This window comes from Triticum dicoccoides, chromosome 3A, assembly GCF_002162155.2.
Source record: "Triticum dicoccoides isolate Atlit2015 ecotype Zavitan chromosome 3A, WEW_v2.0, whole genome shotgun sequence".
NCBI lineage: Eukaryota > Viridiplantae > Streptophyta > Magnoliopsida > Poales > Poaceae > Triticum > Triticum dicoccoides.
Window position 1 is genome coordinate 755588100 of NC_041384.1, and position 15255 is coordinate 755603354.

General features: G+C 48.4%; 1 protein-coding gene and 1 pseudogene across 3 annotated transcripts; one reads left to right on the plus strand and one right to left on the minus strand.

The window, feature by feature from the left end:
* Window positions 1–7385: 7385 nt before the first annotated feature.
* Window positions 7386–11044, plus strand: LOC119273683 (protein ALTERED PHOSPHATE STARVATION RESPONSE 1-like). Of its 3 annotated transcripts, XR_005134945.1 has the most exons (3): window positions 7386–7469; window positions 9048–9250; window positions 10785–11044. XR_005134945.1 is itself a non-coding variant. In XM_037554769.1 (2 exons), the coding sequence occupies exons 1-2, from the start codon at window positions 8823–8825 to the stop codon at window positions 10798–10800; spliced, it is 444 nt and encodes a 147-aa protein (XP_037410666.1). In that variant the 5' UTR covers window positions 8243–8822; the 3' UTR covers window positions 10801–11044. The 3 variants fall into 3 exon arrangements, 2 of the variants coding, with proteins under 2 accessions (XP_037410666.1, XP_037410665.1); XM_037554769.1 differs by lacking the exon at window positions 7386–7469 and having other exon boundaries at window positions 8243–9250; XM_037554768.1 differs by lacking the exons at window positions 7386–7469; window positions 10785–11044 and adding an exon at window positions 9358–9481 and having other exon boundaries at window positions 8243–9250.
* Window positions 11045–12555: 1511 nt separating this feature from the next.
* LOC119273684 lies at window positions 12556–14475 on the minus strand (annotated as a pseudogene).
* Window positions 14476–15255: the final 780 nt, after the last annotated feature.

Genomic DNA, 15255 nt, shown 5'->3' on the forward strand with positions numbered 1-15255 from the left:
TCACTTTGAAAACCCATTTGGAGTCAATGACATTAACACGGGGTGGTGGCGGAACAAGAGTCCATGTCTTGTTACGAAGGAGAGCATGATACTCCTGCTCCATAGCCTCTCGCCAATGAGGTAGACTCAAAGCAGCCTGATACGTGCGCGGTTCATAGGAAGGATCCGCACGAGCAGCAGCCATACAGGCAGCCAACCAAGCAACAGTCCCATCATGTCGCTGTTTAGGCTGAAAAATGCCACTGCGACTCCGTGTATGTGGTCGCTGAGGGAGCACAGTAGGTACAGGAGCCGGAGAGGACTCTGGTGATGATGGCGACGATGGCGAAGACAGCTCGGCTGACGACGGAGAGACCTCGGAGAGCGCCGGTGAGGGCACACCGGAGACCGGTGAGCTTGGCCTAGGCGTAACCGGCGAGGAAGGCCGAGGAAGCGACGAGGCCGGCGTGACCGAGCAAGGTGGCGAGGCCGGCGCAGAAGCCAGAGGCACCGAGGGCGGCGAGCAACGCAGCGAGGCCAGGGGCGCCGAGGCCGACGGGGCCACCGGGCTGCATGGCACCGAGGCCGGCTCAGGAGCCGGGTGTGTCGAGGCCGACGGGGCCACCGGTCTGCATGGCGAGGAAACCAGCCTAGGCGAGACCGGCCCAGACTCCTCTGGTGCGGTAGTCGCGACAGGCCGAAGCGGCGAGGCCGGCCCAGAGTCCATGGGCGTAGAAGCATGCGTCGCGGGGAGATCGACCGGACGTGCATGGGCACGGGGGCCGAGGCCATGCAACTCACCATGATCGTCGTGAGCCACTGGCGCCTCCAGAATTTCCAAGCGCGCCCCACGTCCAGTGCCTGCACCATGGTTAGGCAACAATATAGGAGAGTATGCAATATCATCAAATTGGTCAACAGCAACAGAGGATGAATGCAAGGAGGGTAGTTCAACAGTGGACACAGGAAGCTTGGCAAATGGAAAAACATGCTCATCAAACATGACATCCCGGGATATGTAGACACGATTGGTGGGAACATGAAGACATTTGTACCCTTTATGAAGAGAGCTATAGCCCAGAAAAACACACTTTTTGGAGCGAAACTCAAGCTTGCGCTTGTTGTACGGGCGGAGATGTGGCCAGCAAGCGCACCCGAAGACCTTAAAAAATGTATAATCAGGTTGTTCATTAAGGAGAACCTCAACGGGAGTCTTCATATTCAAGACACGAGTGGGAGTACGGTTTATTAGAAAACATGCAGTGGTGAGAGCATCACTCCAGAATCGAAACGGAACTGATGCATGGGCCAAAAGAGTAAGACCAGTTTCAACAATGTGACGATGCTTACGTTCGACAGAACCATTCTGTTGATGTGTATGTGGACATGCTAAACGATGAGCTATCCCAAGCGACTGAAAGAAGGAGTCGAGGTTGCGATATTCGCCCCCCCAATCGGACTGAACATGAACAATTTTGTGCTTGAGAAGACGTTCAACATGTTTTTGAAACTGAACAACAATATCAAACACATCAGATTTGCGTTTAATAAGATAAAGCCAGGTAAAACGACTATAAGCATCAACGAAACTGATATAATAATTATGACCGCTGACAGAAGTCTGAGCAGGACCCCATACATCTGAAAACACAAGTTCTAAAGGATGTTTCACCTCACGACTAGACTCCGAAAAAGGAAGTTGATGACTCTTCCCCTGCTGACAAGCATCACACACTGCTACATCTTTATTACTGGACACACTAGGAAGCTCATGACGACGCAAAACATGACGAATGATAGGTGTGGCCGGGTGACCAAGACGAGCATGCCACTGTGACGGAGATACCCGAACTCCACTGAACACGCGAGCGACTGCAGGATGCTCCAGACGATAGAGTTCCTGGCACAACCGCCCACTAAGAAGAATGTCCCTCGTGCCCCGATCCTTAATAAAAAGATCAAAAGGATGAAATTCACAAAGCACATTATTATCACGTGTAAGTTTAGGAACAGAAAGAAGATTACGTGTCACAGAGGGAACTCTAAGCACATTGCGAAGTTCAAGACTCCTATTTGCATGCCTAGTGAGAAGAGATGCTTGACCAATATGAGATATATGCATACCTGCTCCATTGGCAGTGTGGATTTTTTCGGAGCCGTGGTAGGGTTCGCGAGTATGGAGCTTGCCCATCTCACTCGTCAGATGCTCCGTGGCCCCAGAGTCCATGTACCAGTGAGGATCAACAGAGTAGGACTGAGTATGCCCCTGCTGCTTAGTGGACACTGGGCGATCCGCCATGGCCACCTGACGCGCAAAATTGCGCGTGTCCTTGCCATCATTGCCAAGACCCAGAAAGCTCTTCTGAAAGCGCTTGTGGCACTTAGAGGACCAGTGCCCCTCAATGCCACACAGCTGACATACGCGCTTGCCACCAACCCCCGGTAATGTCGCGGTAGGAGGGGGGCCGATGCAGGCGGCGATGGCAGCCCCGAAGAGGCCCTGGATGAGGAAGAAGGGCGGCCACCCTTGGTGGCGGCGTTGGCCGAGAGGGAGCCCCCACTGGCCCTGGAGCGGCGCGACTCGACCCGCTGTTCTGTGAGAAGGAGGCGGGAAAAGACCTCATGCGCCATCATGGGGTTCGAGTTGCCCCGCTCGTTCATGATCTCGACCAAGGCGTCGTACTCCTCATCGAGACCATTGACAATGAACGAGTTAAACTCGGAATCGGTGAGGGGCTGGCCGATGGAGGCCAACGTGTCGGCAAGGCCCTTGACCTTGTTGTAGAACTCGGTGGCCGTAGAATCTAGCTTTTGACACTCACCAAGCTGGCGACGAAGCGCGGAGACACGTGCCTGCGACTGCGCTGCAAACGAGCGCTCAAGGATGGTCCATGCCTCATGAGAAGTCTTGGCGAAGACAACAAGTCCGGCAACCGCCGGAGTGAGCGACCCCTGGATGGAGGAGAGGTTTGCCTGGTCCTACCCTGTCCAAACACGGTGTGCCGGATTGTAGACCGGGCCGTGCACGCTATCCACCAGCGCAGGGGGACAGTGGAGAGAACCATCGACGTAGCCCAGGAGATAATGACTCCCGAGAAGCGGAAGAACCTGCGCACGCCAGAAGATGTAGTTGTCTGCGGACAGCTTGATGGTGATGAGGTTCCCAAAGTGAAACGGCGGCGGCGGCGAGGAGCCCGCGGAATAGACTGCCGGAGGCGGATACACCGTAGAGGCAGAGGCCGCGGTTGCAGCCACCGTCGCGACCGCAGGAACCGAGCCCGCAGCAGCAAACCCTGCCATCATGGCCGACGGGGGCGCCACCAGGGTGAGGGCCGAGCCCCCACCAGTCGAGGCGATCGGCGGCTGGCCCCCAGACGGGGCGAGCGGGACGTCGCTGCGGGAAGCGGGCGAGGGAGACGGGGCGATCGGCGGCTGGCCCCCACTCGGGGCGAGCGGCGCGTCGCTGCGAGTCTCGGACGAGGGAGCGCCCGCGGTAGACGGCACGATCGGGAGCCCCGGAGACGAGGAGAAAAAGGACCCGAGGTTCCTCGTCTCGATCGGGGCGGTGGAGACCGCAGAGGCGTCAATGGGTCGGGATAGGAGGGCCGCGAGAGAGGCCGGCAAGAAGCTAGCCATGGTGGAGCCGGAGGCGGCGGAGCCCGACATAGCTGGGGCAGCGGCGACGCGATCTCAGGGACGGCGGCGGCGGCGCACAGACAGACGGCGGCGGGGTTTAGGGTTTGGGCGGAAGCGTGTTGACCTAGCGTGATACCATGTAAGACAATAGAGTTGGGGGAACCGGCTCAACCCTCTAGGGGTGGCCTATCTCACATATATATAACAAACGGGTACAAGTTACATCATACGTATATGTATGTATACAACTACAGAGACTATACAGTCTAACAAGCGGCACTTGACATTTGGTAGCCTGCAACTCTAGATCGTGTCATATGGGGAGAAAATTTGGTTGAGATATATATGCCTGCTCAAAAACAAATCAATATGCAGGAGAGGGGACGCATTGGTACCCAGACATGACGGCGTCGTAGTTGCGAGAGCTTGAGTCCAAGACAGCCGCGAAGAACCCCCTGCCTCTATGGAAGGAACGTGTGCCGCTGCCTATAATTCAACGGCATCGCCTCGTAGATCCACTTTGTGTTGACTGCTTTCTCTTCCATCACACCGCTGCCAGGGAATCACGATGGACGCACACAGTACTGGACGCACATGAGAGCAAAGGAGCAGGAGGTACCTGGAGGAGCCATGGACTGGGATTAGAGCGGTGTACTGACGTAAATCTCTTGTCAGTTACAGAACAGGAGGAGCAATTGCGTTCAGTTACTTAGAGAAGGAGAGAAATAGTGGTTGCGTTCGGTTACTGATAATTACGTAAAGTGAAGATAGAAGGTAAGGGTTAGAGGTGTATCACGCATTGAAAGCCACAAACTAATCAGTTGATCACCATCCCTATTAAAACTAAACAATTTTAAGAAAACTTGCTCACATGGTGTAGTGACGTGGAAGCCTACATGTCAAGATAATTGGTTGTAGTGGGCTGATGATGTGGATAGCCTGCGTGTTAAAAGAAATGAGATAGTGGGGATGAACTATTTAGATATTATAGATTATAGATTCCAGCACTACATGCTCACTTGCTACTAGTATTTGCTTCTGGAGGAAGATGTATATATACGAGACAAATGCATGCTCGCATCCGATATGCATGTATGTTGTCATGATTCTATTGTTGCACCCGACAAGCATGCAATTTGTTTGTGATATATGCAATCCCACACCCAGATCATCTGATAGGCATGTATGTAATCAGCAGCCAGCGAGGGAGATGACCCAAAAGCCGGCCCAAAGGGGTGGCGGTCGCTTGAATAATTGTTTGCGTCGAGCTCCTGCACCAAAACAGTGCAAGTGGAATTCCACTCACCGATCTCAAGCAAAACACTTTTCCCGAGTTCTTTTTGGGGAACTTGATCGAGAGTTCTGGCTATATAACACGTTATTCTTTCTTGGCATATTATTTCATTCCTGTTGTTGTACAATGCAAGAGGAGGAGGACGTCAACACAAATATCAACAGAGGCAGCTAGCTTGGTTTCTCTAGGGCACATGGGGCTCTAATTCATTTTTTTTTAAGAATTGGGCTATAATTTCTTAAATCAGCTAATCGCTGACCAAGGTGCGGTGCGGTACTTCCCTTCGACCACACCATGCATGGCCTGCGATGCGCCATGGTGCTTCCCTGTATAGCTGGTCAAACGGGCCGGTCCGTCCCGGCATGGCACGGCCCATCCTAATCGTGCCTGACACGGCCTAGCCCGCGAAGGCACGATTATTATACGGGTCGTGCCGTGCCGGCCCGCGTGCTGCAGCCTGCAGTCCAGCCACGGCCTGTATGCTAATCGGGCCGGCCCACCGGCATGCTAGGCCTGCTAATCTGCCTCCTATTTTGCGCACTGGGCGTTTTTAGCCAATTTTTACCTGTTGGGCCACATTAGGATACATAAAAAATAAAAAAAGATAATCGGGCCATGCTGTGCCAGCCCGCGTGCTCGGCCTTCAGGCCCAGGCACGGCCCTTGGCGTGCCGCGTGCTGAGCCTGGCCCGTTTAGTACGTGTCGTGCCGTGCCAGGCCCGTACCGGGTCGGCCCAGCTATCCTGGCCCGTTTAACCACCTATACTTCCCCGGTGACCCGACGCGCTCAACCATTGAAGGGCCCGGTGGACAAATTAAGTCTAAAAAGGGGTGATTTAGTTAAAAAACACAGTCATTGGTAGGTCGGGCGAGGAACAGTCATAGGTGATAGGAGGTTCCCCTTCCATGATTAGCTTTGTTCTTTCTATTCACCATTTGTCTATGGATGGATTCCATGATTGTAATGGCATACCCCTCACCCTTCGTTGCCGCATCGACTGTTTCACACTACCCGTATTTTTTGTTTTGCTACAACATCTCGTATAATTAATTGTGCGTAGCCAATTACTAGAATGTCTACTAATCCAGGACTAGAGGTAGAGTTTGCCAAGATTTACTACTGTCAGCGATATTTAGTATTTGTCCATGCTTCACTTTATAATATGGTGCATGCATGCAGAAATAGAAAATAAAACGTATGCATGCATAGCATGTATGACTCTTTCGCTTGAAACAGCCCGGCTGCTGTTTGCTGATGGGCCCGGCCTTAATGCCGTGGATCAATGTTCTTTAGTAAAGATCAAAAGAAGGTTGTTTCAAGCACCTGAAACATAGAATTTGGAAAAGAATCCAAGGTTGGATGCTGATGGTAAGAAAGTTATAATTAAGTCGGTTGTTCAATCAATCCTTATTTATTCCATGGCTTGCTTTAAGTTGCCTAGAGGTCCATGTGAGCATATTAATGGCCCAATCCAAAAGTTTTGATGGGGTAGCAAGAATGAAGAAAAGAAGACGACATGCGTGTCCTGAAAAACAATGACAAAACCAAAGTTCATGGGAGGGCTAGGCTTTCACGATATCGAGCTTTTTAACCTTTCCCTCCTTGCTCGCCAAGCATGGAGATTGTTACATGAACTTGACTCACTTAGTGCCCGAGTTCTAAAAGCAAGGCACTACTAGGGAAAAGGTTATAGATAGACGCTTATTAGTAACGTGGGTTTATAACCCTCGCTACTGCTACTTAGTAGTAGCGTGAGTTTATAACACCCGCTACTACTAAGTTGATAGTAATAGCGCGGGTTTATAACCCTCGCTACTACTAAGTAATTTTCACCGTGCCCATAGGACTAGCCATAGTAGTAGCACGAGTTATAAACCCACGCTGCTACTAAGTCTATAGTACTAGCGCGGGTTATAAATCCCACGCTATTACTAAATGGTCTCCACCGTGCACCCATGACATGCCATAGTGGTAGCGTTGGATTAGCGCGGGTTATAAACCCAATGCTACTGCTAAGTTATCTCCTTGCCGCCCCATCTCAGCCTCTCACCCCTGCTCTGCCTTTCTCTCCCCCGACGCCTCTCCTCGTCCTCCACTCCCTACGTTTCCCCCAACCAACCCCGCCGCAACCGCCGACGCCGACGATCTCCTCTCTCCCAACCCCACCGCCGGCTCCCCCACCTCACGTGTGGATTCTCCTCCTCGCCGTGCCCTTGTGCCGGCCCCAAACCCTAGCTAGGGGTCCCCTTCTCCGGGCGCGGCGCGGCGCGGGAAGGGCTCCCTCTTGCCCGCCGCCGATGCAGACGGACCGCCGGAGGTCCTGCTACTTGCTCCTCCGACCCTCTTCCTGCTGCTGCTAGTGCGGACCGACGCCATGGAGGTGAGGTTCCTCCTTATCCTCTCTTTCTCTTCACCACAGGCAGCCCCTGACCCCGTTGGATTCGATTTGGCAGGCCGTGTGCAGGCGGGGAAGGACAGCATGGCGCGCCTGGTGCGCGAGCTCGAGGGCGCCGGCCTGCTCGTCGAGCGCGTCCGCGGCGTCCCCGCCGAGTTCATCAAGGTCAGTGCGGCCGCCTTTTTTCCTTTTTCAGTTCGTTTTGCCATGGCATCCTAATTCCAACTAATGAGGCGGTTTCCGCGAGATTTTGTTACGAAGAGGACTTCCCCCCTCCGCCCTGTGTTGTTTATCTAGACTAGATTGTTGTAGTATAGCATTCAATCCCTGTGACTAGTAAGTAGTGGATAGTAGAAGAATGTGTTCATAAATTCAGTGTAAGAATATCTACAGAAGATTCAGAGCAAGAGATGGTTCTTTCATCAGAGTTTCCTCGTTAGATGAAGATTTTGTTTATTTAGACTGCTGCAGCACCTTGATATTAGTTTGAGGGTGTCACAATTCAATCCTGTAACTAGTAGTGACTAGTGGAAGAATGTGTGCACAAATTCATTGTAGGAATGTGTACACGAATATTCAGTGTAAGAGTTTTATTGCCATTTTTTACCCCTCAAATTTTGGTAGCCAGGAATTAACGTGTGTACAGAAACAGAATTTCCTGTCGATCTGCTCTATTGTTTAGCGGATGAACTGGAGCGTCTGTTTGGATTAAATTGATTTATAGTGCATGTGGTTTTGCTGTTCCAGTTTAGCTGTCCACGCCCATTGGGATTCTGGGCAGAGCCACTTCTGAGATGCAGATGAAGAAGCTTCTACATCTGTAACTCGACTAATGCACCAAGTGTTTGAGATGTGGCGTCAGACCGTCAGTAATGTGTTCGTGTGCTCATTGTTTAGGATGGTGGTGGTAGACTGGTAGCTTTCCATATCGCATATACCACTTGTCCTTGCTTGGCATCATTTTATTTTGAGAATCAGTACTACTTGCCCAATTTCCAGTAGCTTGTTTTAGATGTTCGAGAGCTAAATCAGTGATTCTCTAAGTACTGAACTGAATCTCGCAAATGCTTTTGGCCATCATATGCCTCTATCTAGAAAATTCAAGTCCCTTTCCGTTATGCTATTATGCCTCCCCACAAAATTCTTGGATCCCTCTCTCTTGCTACTTAACATGCTGTGCAAGTGTACAACTTATATGTGAATACACTAGAAAAACATGATATGCTTTATTTGTTCTCGTATAAATCCAACAAAGTAGTAAATGCACTTGTCTTACATATATTAGCCAGAGTGGGGTAACCTCTGCAAATAAATAGCAGGCAATTTGCCTTCAGTAGCAATGGTTCTGCATATAGATACAAAAAATGTTCGATCTTTGCGTGTTATTTTATAACCTGTAAGACAGAATTTCATGTGCTGCTCTGTTCTCCGAATATTGGTATACAACTGATGTGATCCTTCGTCGAATAGTTTTAAACTTGTTCAGCTCATTTGCCATGGTAAAGAACTAAAGATAGGATGTTTCATCGTCTTTCACTAAGTAATCATGAAATGTCAGCTTTATTTTACAGCTTTAAAGATACAAATCTTTGTGCTTCTTTGGTTGTAGATAGGAATAGTGCATACATGGCTTTGCAGAGTCAATTTTGCCCTTTTATCGTATCAAAACTTACCACATACTATTATGTGACGCTTTCGCTAACCGCACAATCGACTGGGCAGAACTACGAGGGGCTTAAGCAGGAGCATGATAAGAAGGTGGGGCTGCTGACGAAGCAGGAGGTGAGGGGTGTGGACTACCTCAAGATGGAGAAGAACATGATGGAGATGGAGAGCCTCGAGTCCAAGATGCTGGTGGCCACCCAGTCCATCGACACCACCACCTCCGAGATCATCAGGCTCAGAGAATCAGAGCTATTCCCTCAGCTACTTGAGCTGGTTGCTGGGTCAGTACCACACTACCATCACTCCTCACTCATTCATTTACTGTATGCATCCAGTACTGGTACCTCACATGTCTCACTACTTCATGTATCTGTCGTTTTTTGCATAGTACTACTTGCATATGCATGGTCAAGAAATAAATAAATATAAGCTTGATGATATAGCTAGGCTGGACATATGAACCATGGTAAGGAGCTTCCCAGATGAGGCCTGTGATAACAGCAGTGCCATTAGGTCTTTGCTGTTTTGATCCTGCCAACCACTGATTCAGACCATGCATGCTGCTGTTTCTCTTTGGTCCTCATGTAAATGCACCCTTGGCACTGTAGCAAGTCAACACTCACTGGTTTGCAAGGATGTCATTTACATCTAGTTGAACCAACATTGAAGGAAATCTTAGTTCTTAGGCGTGTTACTTTCGAATCACCGGCATTAGTTCTTTGTACCACTAGCATATTGATAACATTAGTTACAATATTTCCCACTAGCAACAATGAACACAGCTCAATCTAACCTATATGCACAACACAATACATACAGTTATCGAACTAAAATCAATCAATGTCCTGAGTATTTAATACAAACAAAGGTAATCCCCTAGGCATAAGTAACATGAGAAGAAACCATGTGAGAATATGCAGAACTCGTACCTGTATCTGATCTTTGTTACCAGCAGTGATATTTCAAACAGTCCAGCAGGTCTCTTTCTTATTGCTTTTCTTGTGATTTTGTGTCAATAGACTTAGGAGACAACCAAGAGCTTGATGATCAATGATGCACTGTAGAATAGAAGACAAGCTTAATAACACGGAAAAATGAACAAACGAAACTATAGAATCTCTAAGGAAGCTAGTAATCACAGATAGGAATTGTAATTTGCCATGCAAGTGAACACATAATTATTTATTAGTGTCATCACAAAGCAGGCTATGTAAAACTTGACGAGCATTTTACTTGAATAGGGAAACAGACTAGGCAGGATTTCAGTCGACTGTTGGGGTAACAGTGTAGTAAAGTGAGCAACCAACCTATCAGAAGAAACTGTACAGTAAACAAACAAAGATGAGTGATTCAAATTTCAAATATATTTTATAGACACTTGTCAAATCTGATGTACAATGGCAAACATGATGGTTATAATATATCCAAATAACAATATCCTCTCTAAGAGTTTAACTCAAAAGTGCATTTTTGAATCCAAAGTAGCTAGCGGAGATCAAGTGAAAGGTTGTTGATTGTCCCAAAGTTCTTTCCTCTACAAAAGAGTGTAATCTTAACCAATGATTGTTTCCAACATGCAAGGACGTGATCACACAAATTTATATATTTTAATCTCATATGCTATCAAGCTTTTCAAGTGCAGTTACCAAGCACCGCTTTTATTTAAGGAAGAAGTTGCTGATTTTTTTATTTAAATAGTTGATACCTAACTAGGTGAACGAGAAAATTTCTTTTTCCTATTCGTGCATGTTTGCTAGTACTATTTGGTTGAAATTTGCGTACTAATAAGTTTTCACTTTCCCGACGTGGGCGCAGAGGTGATCGATGCTGACTAGCACGGCCCGGTGGCGCTGTGCTCTTCAACCACTCGGAGACGGATTTTGCCGTGAAGCCTGGTTGCCATGTCGCATAGATGATCGTCCAGGTGATTTCGACACCGGAGGTCGCCGAGGTGTGAAGGACCTTGACGCCACCGTTCGAGGGAGGGAGGATTCGAGTCCACCGACGTCTGAACTCCGAGCCTAGGTAGATACATCTAGAGAAGTGGTCTGTTTAGGTTGGTGGTAGACCACTAGGGAAGGTTGTGTGTGTGTCTGATGTTAAATCGAATCTTGAGATGGTTCTATGACATGTTAAATGGAATATTGAGATGGTTCAGTGACATTGGTTTGTTTTGCATTGGACGTATTACCATTCATGAATACTACATCTAATTTTTATTTTTTTAATTCCTAAATTGTTAGTAGTAGCGTGGGGAGGAAACTGAGCGCTACTAGTATATAGAATACTAGTAGCGTTGGTTTTTTACCCACGCTACTACTATTTCATTAGTAATAGCGCGTGTACGTAATAGCAGCAGCGTGGGTGGCACACGCTACTACTAACTATTAGCTGTAGCGCGATACTAGTAGCGCGCGTACCCGCGCTGCTAGTAGCCATTTTACCCGCGCTGCTAGTAGTCTTTTTCCTAGTAGTGAGGGATTACCCCAACGATCATCTCCTGGACGCTACATTGGGGTCAGATCCATCACAAATGTGGAGATCCATACTAGAATGAAGAGACACTCTAGCTTTGGGATTAATTAAGCGCATTGGATCTGGGTCAAGTACACATATATGGAAAAAGAATTGGCTCCCAAGAGACTACAAGCTCAGACCTTCGTCCACATTTGCCAATGCGGCACTGATAAGGGACAAGGACGGTAACTATCTGGGTTCATCAGCTGTACTTTTTGATGGACTAGTTGATCCGACTATTTTGGAGACGCATGCTTGCTGCGAGGCCATTGTTCTGACACAAGATTTGAACATTCGGAATTAAGTTGTTGCCTCGGACTGCCTCGAGGTCGTCACAAACATAAGGTAGGAGGCTTTGCCTTCATACGCACAGGTCCTGAACGATATTAAACTTTGTACTAGTAACTTCGCTTTCATAGATTTGCGATTTGAGTTTAGAGAAAATATCTTTTAAGCGCACTCTAGCAAAAGGAGTTGTGTCTTTGGAGGTGGGTCGCCATCTGTGCTAGGTGTTCTGCCGGATATTGCTTGTATTCCGCTTGTTATGATTTCTGAATAAAGCCTAGTTACCCTAAAAAAGCTATTCATTATGCTTTCCACAAAAAAGAGAATGCGAGCACAACAGTCTAAGAAACGTCTATATATGTACCTAGCTACGTACTGCAGGTACACAAGCCCAGAACTGTACACTGGATGTTCTCTGCAGATCGACAATCTAGAAATTAAATACATCAAAGTGTAAAACCATAAACGTAACGATACTATCTAGTAGAAGTTTGAAGAGCATAAACCTCAACTTGCCTATGCAACTCCCCGTCGCCAATGCTTCTGGTGCTTTGCGGAAGCAGCAAAACGGGATGGTGCTTCTGGACGCTCTGCTGTGGCAAAACCGCATCTAACAGCGCTGATGTCTTCCACTTTATCCCTGTTATAATATGCCTACTATATCGCCTGCCCAATTTTCAATGAAAATTCAGGCGAGGATCCCACCCTCCGACTACGACCATTTGACGAAAAAAAAGCACACTGCATTGCAAAGATAAATAATTAAGTAGCTGCAAGAATAATGGATAGAAGGACCTCCACTGAATATTAATAATTTCAAAAGAGTATCATGAATACTAATTGACCACGATCATACCGATCTCCGGCTTATTACATCTGCGAATTCAATAACTGCAAGACACGTCATTCCAATTTAACTATCCTCTCGATTCACGATCTAGAAATAAAAGCTAAGCTCCATCTCTTGGAGCGGAACAGCTTCTCCATCTCCGGGGTGGTGTTGAACGCCGTCTCTAGGACTGCCGGGGAAATTGCCTTCCACACCGACGTCTTCCCTGCCAAGTGGCTAAAGATTGGGCTGCATTTGTTTGACAATAACACAACGTTAGTTAACCAAATTGGTCAGAATATAATGGAAATGTACGGGAAATAAAAATGCAACATGCTGCAAGATTACAATAATCGTACAAAAGAATCACAAAGAATTCGCATAATCTTTCTGTATAACTCCCTTCAAAATTATATGTATACTAAATATATAGAAAGTATATATGACAGTAGGAGACTAGTTTCAGTACCTGTTTCCTGTATATTTACTTACAGTTAGAAAAGATACCTTGCATTGTTGAGCATATATGGAAATCCAAAAATATCGAATAACATTGAAAATAGATGTAGGAAACATAAATTAAAAAGGTGAAAAACATGCCACAGAATTTTGGAGCTAATTAAAGTGCTATTTTAGAAAGAAGTTTCTAGCTGAATTGAGCAAAACGGAACCAAAATATACATGACAGAAAAAATGCATCAGATCAGATACGTATGCATAATCAAGACTTTAATTTAGGTCTAGATCTTGTACTAGTACGTAGCAAGAGAAAGAGCATATTTTGTAGTGCCCTTACTTGGGAGTGGTGATGATGGAGAACCACTCCATGCCGGTGTCATCGGCTATCTTGGAGACGACGAAGAACCTTGGCACGATGAAGAGGCACCCTGCCTCGGCACGGGTCTCGAGCACGCGGGTGCCGTCGATGCCCACCACCTGGACGCGCCCGCCGCCGCGCACGATGTAGGTGACCTGGTACGCCGAGTCACATGAGAATCCCGGCGAGCACATGGAGCGGCCGCCGATCCTCACCAGGTCGGCGCCCAGCCCGACCTCCTACACGAGTGGCAGGTTGGCCGTGTTGAGCACCACAACGCAGCCACCCCCCGGGATGTCCACGTCCAGAGGCGCCTCAAGGCAGTTGAGCACCACGCCCTCCCGGTCCTCGGCGCGCGGCTCCGGCATCTTGTGCCCCGCGGCGATCTTCACGACGCCGGAGCCAGGCTGGGTGGAGACGATCTTGGCAGCAGCGTCCTGGTCGAGGTCCCAAGCGCGCGCGACGAACTCGGTGGAGAAGCCGGTGAAGATGCCGCTGGCGCCGGTGAGCTGGAAATTGGTGAAGCGGCCGGGGGTGTGGCCCTTGGAGGTGTCGCCGAGGAAGAGAACGACGAGCTCAGCAGAGGAGCCCTCGGCGTTGTGCCACCAGGTGACGGCACCGAAGGGGAGCGCGAGGGCGTCACCCTCCTTGACGGGGATGACCTTCTCCTTGGCCGCCTCCGGGAGGACGAGGCCGCAGGCGCCGGCGCCCTGGAGCACGTAGGCGACCTTGGCGGAGTCGGAGTAGCTGGGGAGGGCGAGGCCGCCGGCGGAGAGGTGCAGCTTGGCGGCGCCGATGGAGGCCGCGCCGAGCATGGGCAGGTCGGCCGGGGACCAGTCGTAGTAGGCGCCGCCGTCGCTGCCGTAGGCCTTGGCCGGCTTCTTGGGCGACAGGTCCATGGACATGACCTCGGCGTTGGAGCTGCGCTGCACCATTGTTGACAAGACGATGAGATTGTGGTTTGTGCGTGGGGGAGAAGGATGCGAATGAGATGCGATGGAGGAGGTGGAAGGGTGCCTATTTATCAAAGTTTTAAATAGCGCGCTAAGCATCTTAGCGCCGGCCCTCTTTCAAATGCTATAGCGTGCTATAGCGGAGCTATAGCGCGCTATTTAAAATGTTTGTTCATTTGTTTGGACCAAAGTCTCTTAGCGCAAGACCTTTTGTAAACGCTATAGCGTGCTATAGCGGAGCTATAGCGGGCTATTTGAAACTTTGCTATTTATAGGTGCGTCACCTGGTAGTTGGATAAAGATTAATCATGGGAATAGTTCTTCTTGCGGAGAGATTAACGAGCAGTTTGTTGGAGCTAACGACCTGATCAGGCGTGACTTCATCCCATCTTAGATCTTATCATCCCGTTGAATAGGAAGTAACCGACTTCGCCATGAACGGATATGCATGCAGGAACGGATTTAGGATTATCTACTCGAGTATATTTTATTTTGGTGAGGGGATGCGCATGATTTGCATGCGCCCACTTCACCATGAATGGGCCGAACCTGCTAGATGTGGTTGTCTAGATAGGCTTTGGATTGACAGCTGTTTAGATAAATACACACACACACATCTATACATACCTACCTTGTCACAAAAAAAAAGATACATACCTACCCCTAAAAAAAAGGATACATACCTCCCCCTCAAAAATATATAAATCTAGATACATACCTTTTGCTCAATAAAAAACAAGATATGTACCCCTCAAAGAAAATATCTATATATATTCAGTTTTGCTAAAGCACATCTAGATGTGCCATAAGTATTGCACATCTAAGTCATATGTCATTGATCTTACATTAAGATTCGTGTGAATATTTTCTTTCTCTTTTATCCTT

Coding starts and splice junctions, on each gene's coding strand:
- LOC119273683 (XM_037554768.1), top strand. CDS start 8,823: ATGTTTCATCGTCTTTCACTAAGTAATCATGAAATGTCAGCTTTATTT. Junction 9,251..9,357: donor CTACTTGAGCTGGTTGCTGG/GTCAGTACCACA, acceptor TTTTTTGCATAG/TACTACTTGCATATGCATGG.